This window comes from Haemorhous mexicanus, chromosome 15, assembly GCF_027477595.1.
Source record: "Haemorhous mexicanus isolate bHaeMex1 chromosome 15, bHaeMex1.pri, whole genome shotgun sequence".
NCBI lineage: Eukaryota > Metazoa > Chordata > Aves > Passeriformes > Fringillidae > Haemorhous > Haemorhous mexicanus.
The window spans coordinates 10,894,958-10,904,503 of NC_082355.1; the positions used below are offsets into that span (position 1 = coordinate 10,894,958).

Consider the following 9,546-nt stretch of genomic DNA (forward strand, 5'->3'; position numbering starts at 1 on the left):
TGATGTATCAGGCTCCAGGTGCTCAAAGTTCCCCTTAGGAAGGGCAGACGTGTTCCTGGAGCCATGGGAGGCATTTACACTGGATTTTGTTCTGAAGCTGCCAAAATTGGCACAGAGTATGTGCAGAGACCTTGGTCAGAAAGTGCTTGTGGCCTACTGAGACCTTCTGGGCATCAGGGCTTGAAGCACATGTTTACAATGGACCCTGGACTGAAACACCTTGTAAGCTCAGGGAGTGTGGCAAATTAGAACTCTGGAGAATGACTTCTTCATCCAAGAGCTCCTCTGCTGCTTTTCCAAACTGTGAGCCAACTGGTCCTTCTTCATGAGCTTCTCCTTTCTATGACCTTAGGCAATCACAGAGGACCTGTAGATCAATATATGCCAAACAGACCAGTCAGTTCTCAGCTGTGGAAAACCATGCAGTCAATACCGGAAGCTTTTAAGTATCCCAGTAGTTGGCAACAAGCACGTTGGTGTTGTCCAGAATCAGAGGGCAGATGGTAGATGGTCTGTAGGGAGTGGGAGCAGAAACACTGAAAATTCTGCTATGATATTTTTCATACACACAAAATCTTCATTGCTTCCTTTCGTGTTGTTGGACCTTCATGAAAGGAGGCCTAGTGCCTCAGAAGACTTTACCTTCTATCACAGTATTTTGGTTTAGATTATTTGAGCTTAAATGTGTGCTCTAGGAGGAAAAGTGCATGTGATTCTATTATTGTTTGGTTCAATTTGCCTTATTCCCTGAAATTCTTTCATCGATATCTCCTTGACAGATGGTAGTGGGTCTACCAAGTGTACCTGAAATGTGGCTTTTCTGGGCTCTGCACTTTATGATTTTTAACTAATTAGTGTTACAGCCAAATTAACCTCTCATCTCTAGATCACAACTGCTTTGCATTTTGACAAGGTCCATGTCTGTTGAGCTGGTGCTGTCCTGGAACTTCCAAGGGAGTTGCAGGTCCTGTTATGACAGGCAGGCTCATCTGACTCTGTAGGGGGAAAGGAAAAAAAAAAAGGAAGAAGAAGAAAGAAGAGGGAAAAAACCAGGCCTGAGAGACCGAGTTTTTAATCTGTGTCTTTATAATTCTTGGCAGGTGAAAAACTCGACAAACTGAGCAACCCCCGGAACATCAAGTCCCCAGTGCCAAAGCTTGGTGGCCCCATGTCTGGGCTGCAGATGCTCCCCGAGTGCACCCGCTGCAGGAATGGCATTGTGTAAGTGTCCTGCCTCACCAGAGCCCCTGGTGCAGTGGGGACAGTGACACTGGGATGTGTCTGGGTTGGGTCCTGCCAGGCATGTGGGTTAGAATTTATAGCAGAATACCTTGAATCCCTTTCTGTTTTTTTCTAACCATATCTAAACCTGAGCAATGCAGTTTGGATTGCCCCTTTTAAGGGAATCTCACAAGGGATGATTTATGGGATGGTTTGTGCCCTGCTTATCATAGTAGCTGCCCAGGGACTATGAATAGCACCATGGCACCACGCACTCCTTCACTGCCTTACAAGGGTTGGTGGGAGAAACACCTTGAGTGTTGAGAAGAAGACAGCTGTTTTGTTTATTTGTTGAAGAGTTACTCTCTGACAGATGGATGTTTATTTCAGAAAGTATAGGTGTTTTTATGCTTTGTTTGTTGTAATTTATGACCTGTTGTAATTTATGTTCTGCTGTAATTTACATCCTGCTCAAGTCAAATTTGCTGGCTGAGTGTGAGCTGTGCAAATGCCTGCAATGGTATTCTTGCTGGAGCTGTGAGTAAGGGTCTCTGCTCCACAAGTCATAGTGCCTGCAGGTGCTCAGCCCCAGTACTTGCAGGATGCTGGCTCCTGATTTTCAGATCCAAGCTGAGTGTAATATACAAGGCTGTGTTTTGCATCAAGCTGTGGAGCAGTGCTACTGGGTGTGGAGCATCCCTCCCCTCAGAAGCACAGTGAAGCCACACCTGGAGTGAGGTGGCAGCTTTGGGTGGGCTGAGAATCCCTGATAACACCCTTACATGTCCCTGCACGCTGCTTTCCTCCACTTAGTGATTCACTTGAGGCCGCAGGAAAAGCTGTTCATGCTCCTTGTTCTTCTACCTCACACGAGCTCTCCTGATCTCTCCCAGGGGCACCATCGTCAAGGCTCGGGACAAGCTCTACCACCCCGAGTGCTTCATGTGTGACGACTGTGGCCTCAACCTGAAGCAGAGGGGGTATTTCTTCATTGAGGAGCAGCTGTACTGCGAGACACATGCCAAGGAGAGGGTTAAGCCCCCTGAAGGATATGACGTGGTGGCTGTTTATCCAAACGCTAAAGTTGAACTTGTCTAAGGCTGGGCTGTGCTCTGGAGAGGTGGGGTGGCCCACCCACGTCCTCCTGCCAGCTGCAAGCACTGGGGCTGTAATCAACCCCCATGACCAAAGCCCAAGTTCAAATGCCTTTTCCTAGATAAAACCGTTTACACTTGGGATCTCTGGGGAATGGTGTTGAAAGCATTCAAACAGGTTTTGCCCTTCTTTTTGACACTCTGCTTTTTGCTGTGTTGGGTTATTAGTCTGTGCTGTAATCTTGTCTTAAGATCTGTGTAAATATGGATTAATTCTTTACTCTCTTTCATAAAAAACCTGTATTCCTTTTTTTTTCTTTTTTTTTGTGCCCTCCTTCTACTGAAGATGTTTTAGAAGATGTTTTAAAAGCTCAAAGAAAATAAGGCACTTTAACAAAAGAAGCTGTCTCTTATGTCCTGACCCTAATCTCCTGTCCTGTGGCTGCCCCAGTGAGGGATTCAAAACCAACCCCTGAGAGTCAGGACAGTACCAGTGGGTGCCTCACTCAGCTGCATCCCAGCAGATGTGCCAAGGAAGGGTGGTCTCTTAAGTCAGTAATTACAGTGAAACTCTCTGGACCAGGGCAGTGCAGTTTGAGGCTGACAAGGACTGATTCGAGTTTCCAAGAGATCTCAGCACTGAATGTGTGATAAGGCCTTTCTTTGCCTCCTCCTACTCCTAACTCCATTATTCTGTCATCTAATGACTCAAGCACACCTTGACAGGACACTGCAGCAGTCTGGAGCACCCTTTGATTATCCCCACCTCCTACATTTTTGCCCACAGCTGCCTTTGCTTTGGCCATTGTGATTATTCCCCAGTTTTTGCTATAATTTTGCACTTCTTTATTTCTAAATCCTCAGATTGCTGCTATATGGGTCTGCCTCCCAGCAGAGAGGGGGTGATAAAATCCCTCCAGGCACTTAGGGAATAACCAGAGCTTGGGTGAGCCCCAGGTCCCAGGGCAGTAGGATTGTGTTTATACCCATCTCCCAAGGCTGTGCTTTCAGCCAGGTCCATCATCCACTTTATTTGACAGGGAGAAACTCTTGAAATGATTCTTTGTTAGAGAAATGTGGGTTTTTCATGTTAGTACTTAGAGGAAGGAGAGAGAGAGTTGACTTGCTCAGCTGCTGGGTACTGCTGTGCAAGGTGATGGAAGCTGTGTCTTTGGTACAACAAGGTTACATCTGGTTTGCAACAGCTTCAGTCTTCTTCCTCCTCACTTTGAGAGAGTAAGGATGTGGGGGAGAAAAAGAAATGCTTGGGCTTATTTTCCTTCCATGGAAAAGGAAAAATGGGGTGATGGCCAAAGGACTCCTTTCCCTCCTGGCTCTCCATACGAGGGAAAATTGGGGATTAGAGGAGGGTTAGGAGCATGATCCTAGTTGGGGCTGAGCAGGTAATTCCTTCTTACACCCCAGGTTCTGCACCCCAGAAGGGATTTTAGGGTGTTACTGGTGTCCATCTAGACCTCTTTGTGCAGTGCCTTACAGGAACACAGCAGCTCCTATCCCATGCCCTGCAGCCTCCCAGCAGCCCTGGGCTCCCTCCAGCTGGGTACCACAGAGATGCTGGCTGTGTGCATTTCTGCTAGCAGGGAGACATCTACCTCCCCCTCCTTCTGCCATCAGGAATTTTTAGTTATTAATGTACAAGAAACGTGGAAATTTTATCACAGTGCTGAATCACATTTTTCTTGTTTTTGCATGGCCTTGCTTGGTCACTTGGACCCTCTGAAGAGGGGAATGTTTGGGGCAAGTGTAGAGGAGGGACATGGTAATCAAGTGGGAAGCTTTACTGCTCTGGTTTGCAGGGCTCTGCTTGGAGCTCCTTGGGGTGCCCCTGTCAGAAACATTTATTCTGAATTCCTCTGTTATCTTACACATTGCTGGTTTGAGCTCTGGTGCCTGTAGCTTGAGAGTTCAGGCTTCACCAAAATCCAGGACTGAATACAGCTCAGCTGCATGGTGGAAGACTCCTAACATGAATGGCACAGGATGCCCTTCCTTGTTTTCCAGGCAGACAGTTGGAGCTGCCAGTGGTGCTGTTTGTCACTCCCTGGGGCTCTTGTCCCCTTTTGACTCTACCTGCATGGTGGTCATGTCCTGCAGGATGCCAGGAATCTGCAGCCCTGATACAGGGAGCACCAAGAAGTTCATAAGTTGGTTCATTGCCCTCATTTTAAACACTCAGCTGAGCAGGCTGCTGCTAGGGCACCCTTGGTGGTCTTGCTTGGCTGCCACACCAGTGGGAATGCTGGACATGGAGCTGTTCTTCTAATGATCCCAAGTTCCCTCAAGTCAATATTCCCACATGGCATCTCATGATACCCTTTCTGAGGGGTAATCAATTCACCCAATCCTCCTGCAGAGCTTGGAGCTGCCTCACCCAGGCCCATCCCAGGGCACATGGTTTCCTGGCTTCAGGCCACCCTGTTCCTGTTGTGAGGCTTACAGGAGCAGCCACAAGCGTCACCTTCTCTGTCACCAGATAATTCTGTTCAACTCTGTAAAATGTGGGGAGGGTACTATTTGTATGAAACAGAAAATAAAATTGTATTATGGGTTTTGTCTCACATCACTTGGCCTTTGCCTGGTCTGTATGTGTGGGGGTCTCCTGGCATCCAGAGGACTGGATAAACTTCAGAAAGCATCTTGGAGATACAAATTGCATCTCCATGCTAATTGCAAGTGTGAATTGCTTTCCACATTTCATTGAGAGCTTGTTTGAGGTTAAGTCTGTGTTTTGGGGAGTTGGTGTGGGGTTTTTTTAACTTGAGATCTTCCTGGGATCCTACATCCTATCAGGTGTGGAGGTGGGAAAGGCCACTGTGTCTCTGTGTGTGATCCCCCACTGGTGCCTGGCTCCTCTCCACCAGTGTGACCCAGCTCACCCTGTGATGGTCCCAAGCTTTGCTGCATCTGCCCCTGCACAAGGCTGAAGAATCAGTGGTTTTGGTGATGTTTAATCAGCCACAGTGATACTCCAAGGGAACCTTCTCCCCCCTGATGTCCCAGGCTGTCCTCAGACTGGGATCCACAGTTCTGCAGTGCTGGGATGAGCTGGGCCTTCTTCCCAAGGAGAGGTAACTGCTGACCCTTGGAGTACAGAAGCCCACTGGGTGGTGGGAGTGTGGGGGATTGGAAGGTGAGGGTAGGTTGGGGTTAGCAGCTGTGTCAGACGGATATTTGCTTCTGTAGCTCAGTCTCTACAGGTCTAGTTTTAATAATTGATTGGGATTCAAATCACTGGTGTATGGGAAAGTCAGAAGGGGTGTGAGGTAAGTGCCTCCAATATTTAACCTAAAAAGTTTGATTTGGCAGGTGTTCATAATGGAAATAGTTGTCTGTATGTGCCTAAAACATTTAAAAGACAAAACCTCTGAGGATCTGCGTGTGGCAGAAAAGGTTTCCATAGGGGAAAGAAAGACCCACGCTGGAAACTCTATGTCTAATTTGTACATATATTCAAATAATTAATATAGTTATGACTCCAGTTAGTGGTTTTTCTGTTCACCCTTGAATACATACATGTGTTGGATGTGTTTCTGTGGTTTAGCCACTGCCATCCCCAGCCCCTTTGCCCTGGGCATTGATGCTGGGGGCTTCAGCCCATTGGGGGGATTGCCACTGTGAGACTGAGGGGTACAGAGAGCCTGGGCAACTCTGGGGCCCCCCTGACCCTCTGCTGCCCACACAGCTACTCTGAGCAGCCCAACACTGGGAGCCTCCTCTCTTCTTCAGGAAAAAAGAGGCACAAGCTCCACTGTGATGCAGCACAGCGTTTATTAACTAAATGAGGTGGGACCAGAGCCAGACTGATGCAAGTTTTAATTGTTTAACCTTTTCCATGTATCATTAAAGTTTCTTACTTAGCCAGGCATTATTTCCACCACCACGCCCCTGTTCTGCTGCAGCTTTTGTTTGGAGTTGTTTAACTTTGCTTTTGTTACTACTGGTCTGCCCCAGGGACTGAAAAAAATCTCAGCTTGCCCATTTATCTGAGGATAAATGTCCTGTGCCATAGGTGGGGGATTGAGGGAAAGAGGCCCTTTGGAAAAGTTCCCTTTCTTCCCTTTCTCATGTATGAAAAAAGCTATTTTCATTACTTTAGGGAGGAAAAAAAATCTTCCCTCCACATATAATAAAACCCAGAAAACTGCTCCTGATTCCTGAGAAACTTAACAGCAAGTTGTTTGTCTCTGATTTTCCCTAGCAAACACTCTCAGAGCTCTTCCAGCCAGGACCAGCTTCTCCACCAGGACAGTTAAATATTCTGAATTTTTAGGTAGTCTTAAAGCAGTTGCTTGTGCAGGGAGCCCAGTGAGGAGGGCCTGGGCTGGGCCAGTACTGATTTCAGGGCAGTCAAAGTGCACAGGGCCACACCTCAATCTGCAAAAGATCTGCTCAAGCCTGATTCAGGATTTTGCCTTTATTAATGAGAATAACTATTGTCTGAAGAAGCACCTAAGTCCTTGACTCCTGAACCTGAAGAGTTGCAGGAGGCCAGTGATGAGTGTGTCCTCCCCAAACACATGGACTCAGGAGATGCAAGCTGCTGGCACTCTGAGACCATGGGTTGGGAGGATTTGGGCTCACCAGTGGGACATGGACATCACCACTGGAAAATCCAGCTGGAGGGGCTCTTGGGAGGCCACTCACAGCTTGCTCCTGTTCCCAGGCAGCACCAGCCACCATGACCCTCCCAAGAGGTGTCTAACCTATCCCTGGTATGGCCAATCCCAGCTCCCCAGGCAGCATGTCCCAGGGGTTCTCCCAACATTGGAGGAGTGCAGGGGATGTAAAGGAGGATATTGAATGCATGATGTGCAGAGGAATGTATGGGATCTGTAGGGGAGATGGTGGCAAATGGGTGTGCCTGGATTGTAGGGGGCTATAAAGGATGTGTGGGGGCAGATGAGGGGCAGATGGGCTGCAGGGGGTTCTAAAGGATGTGGGATGGGGATGAGGGGCAGAGGAGCTGTCTGGGTGCAGGGCCATGAGACAAGGCAGAGCTCCATCCCTGCGCTGTGCTGTCTCCTGCTCCATCTAGTGATGAAAACTGGAATATCCAGCGGCTTCGAGCAGGATAGGACAAGAGCCAGCTCTGAGAGGAGTCCCGGCATGTGGGGAGGTTCCCGAGCAAGAACATCCAAATCCACCCCGAGGGCAGCACATCTGGCAATGATCTCTCCGGGAGAGGTCGTTTTACACGGACTGATGGGCTTGAGCATCTCGTCTCTTCTCTGGCAAGACCTCTGGTGGTTCCTCGCTCTGCTGCAGCCCTGACCCACATCACTGACCCGAAGGCTGGGCCCAGGGAAGCAGAACGTGCTCCTGCTGCACAGGAAACGCGTGCTGGTCCCCACCAGGGCCAAAGCAATGTCCCTTCCCCAGCTGGAGTGACATTGCACCAGACTAAATTACTGAAGTCCTTCCTGAGAGGTGGATAGCCTTGGGAAAGCTGACTGCACTGGAGCAGGTGGGCTCTGGGAGGGTTTATCCCAAATCCTCACACATGTGCTAAAGACAGGCATCCTTGCTCCATCTCTTTTACAGGATTCCTACCACAAAGAAGATGAAAATTCATTCACACCAAATGCTTGTCTGCTGGGCTCTGCTTAGGAGCAGAGAAGTTCATTCACCACTACCAGGAGCTGGGAAGTGATGGCCATAATGCCCCTGAGAGCTCCAAGTCCCACAGGTTGGATTGAAGTGAGCCTCAGGCAACTCTTGGCACTGCTGCAAGGGGCACCTGCACTGTATTGCTGAGAGCAGAAAGGCTGAGATGAGTTAAGACCCTTTTTAAAGGCTGCCAAAGATGACTTTTTCCCAAGTGCTCTTGTTCCAGTGGGATGTGACCCTGATGGATGTGATTATGAGCTCCAGGGTGGGCAGCAGGTAAGCAGGAGGGCAAGGCCAGGGCTTTGGCCAGAGCAGGGCTGTGCCACACTCCAGCAGGGTGGCACGGGAGCTCCATCATGTGGCACAGAGCCCCTCAGAGGACACACTGCAGCTCATATACAAAATAGGCCTTGCTTTGCCCTGTTGATAAGCAAGTTTCCATGTGATCCAAGTGCTATGCAAACCACAGAACTCTAAATTATCATGTGCTTTCTGAATTCCCAGCTTTCCAGATGGCTACTGGGAGGGTGGCACAGCTGTCCTACCACAGCAGAGGATCCCTTCAAAGGGACTTTGCCCTGGCAGAAAGAGCAGAGCTGCTGTGGGCAGCACCACCCCACTCTGGAGCAGAGCAGGAGCTCTGATGCCAGCAGTGGCACAGTGGCACACTGGATGAGGGTAATGTGACTGCACGAGCCGGAGCTGGGCTCCTCCACAGCTCAGGGCATCTTGTGGCATCCAGCAGCCATTGGAGCAACTTCATGCTTCCACAAGAACCAAGTGCCTGCACTAGAGGTGTTGTCTCAACCATTCAAAAATCTACTCCATCTCCCCCTGTAATGAAGTACTCCTCCTTTGCTCTGCCAGCTCCTTGGCTCTGACTTCAATTTAAAGGAATCTCCCTGAGCTCATTTCCCACACACTGTTCTTAATCTAATAGCTGAAAGTGGGTTTTATAAGCCTGTGGTAAAATCATAGAATTGTTTTAGTGAAAAAAGCCCCCACCACTACCAAGCCCACCACTAAACCGTGTCATCAAGTGCCATATCTTCATGTGTGTTAAATCCCTCCAGGGATGGTGACTCCACTACTGCCAGTGGCACGAACAAATTTTTTCTAACATCCATCCTAAACCTCCCCTGGTACAACTTGAGGCCATTTCCTCTCATCCTATTGCTTGTTCCTTGGAAGAAGAGACCAGCCCCCACCTCACTACCTCCTCTTTTCAGGGACTTGTAGAGAGCAAGAAGGTCCTCACTAAGCCTCCCATACTCCAGAGTCCTCAGCTGCTCCTCATCAGAATTGTGCTCCAGCTTCTTCCCCAGATCAGTTGCCCTTCTCTGGACACATGCATTGACCTCTTTAAGAAGGGTCAGTTGCAAGAATTAGGACTGGTCCTTCCCCTACAGAGGATTTGCTCCACAACAGTCCAAGCCATTCACTGGCCACTGTTTTCATGTGGTTTTCATTATCTCCATGCTTAGGTTAAAACATCCCTGATGTTGGATCACAAGTGGGTTTTGCAAGCTGCAGAGCACCCAGCAAAAGCTCTGGGCTATGGTGATTGCAGCAAGAGCTTGTGGTGCTATAGCTAGAACACAAG

General features: G+C 48.8%; 1 protein-coding gene across 1 annotated transcript in view; it reads left to right on the forward strand.

The window, feature by feature from the left end:
* The window catches only part of PDLIM4 (PDZ and LIM domain 4), a 45,205-nt gene extending 40,309 nt beyond the window's left edge, over positions 1-4,896 (forward strand). Inside the window, exons 6-7 of the mRNA XM_059860017.1 lie at positions 1,101-1,221; positions 2,115-4,896. Of these exons, the coding sequence (XP_059716000.1) occupies positions 1,101-1,221; positions 2,115-2,319 (326 nt within the window). The 3' untranslated portion in view covers positions 2,320-4,896. The remainder of the gene's footprint in view (positions 1-1,100; positions 1,222-2,114) is intronic.
* The last annotated feature ends 4,650 nt before the right edge of the window (positions 4,897-9,546 follow it).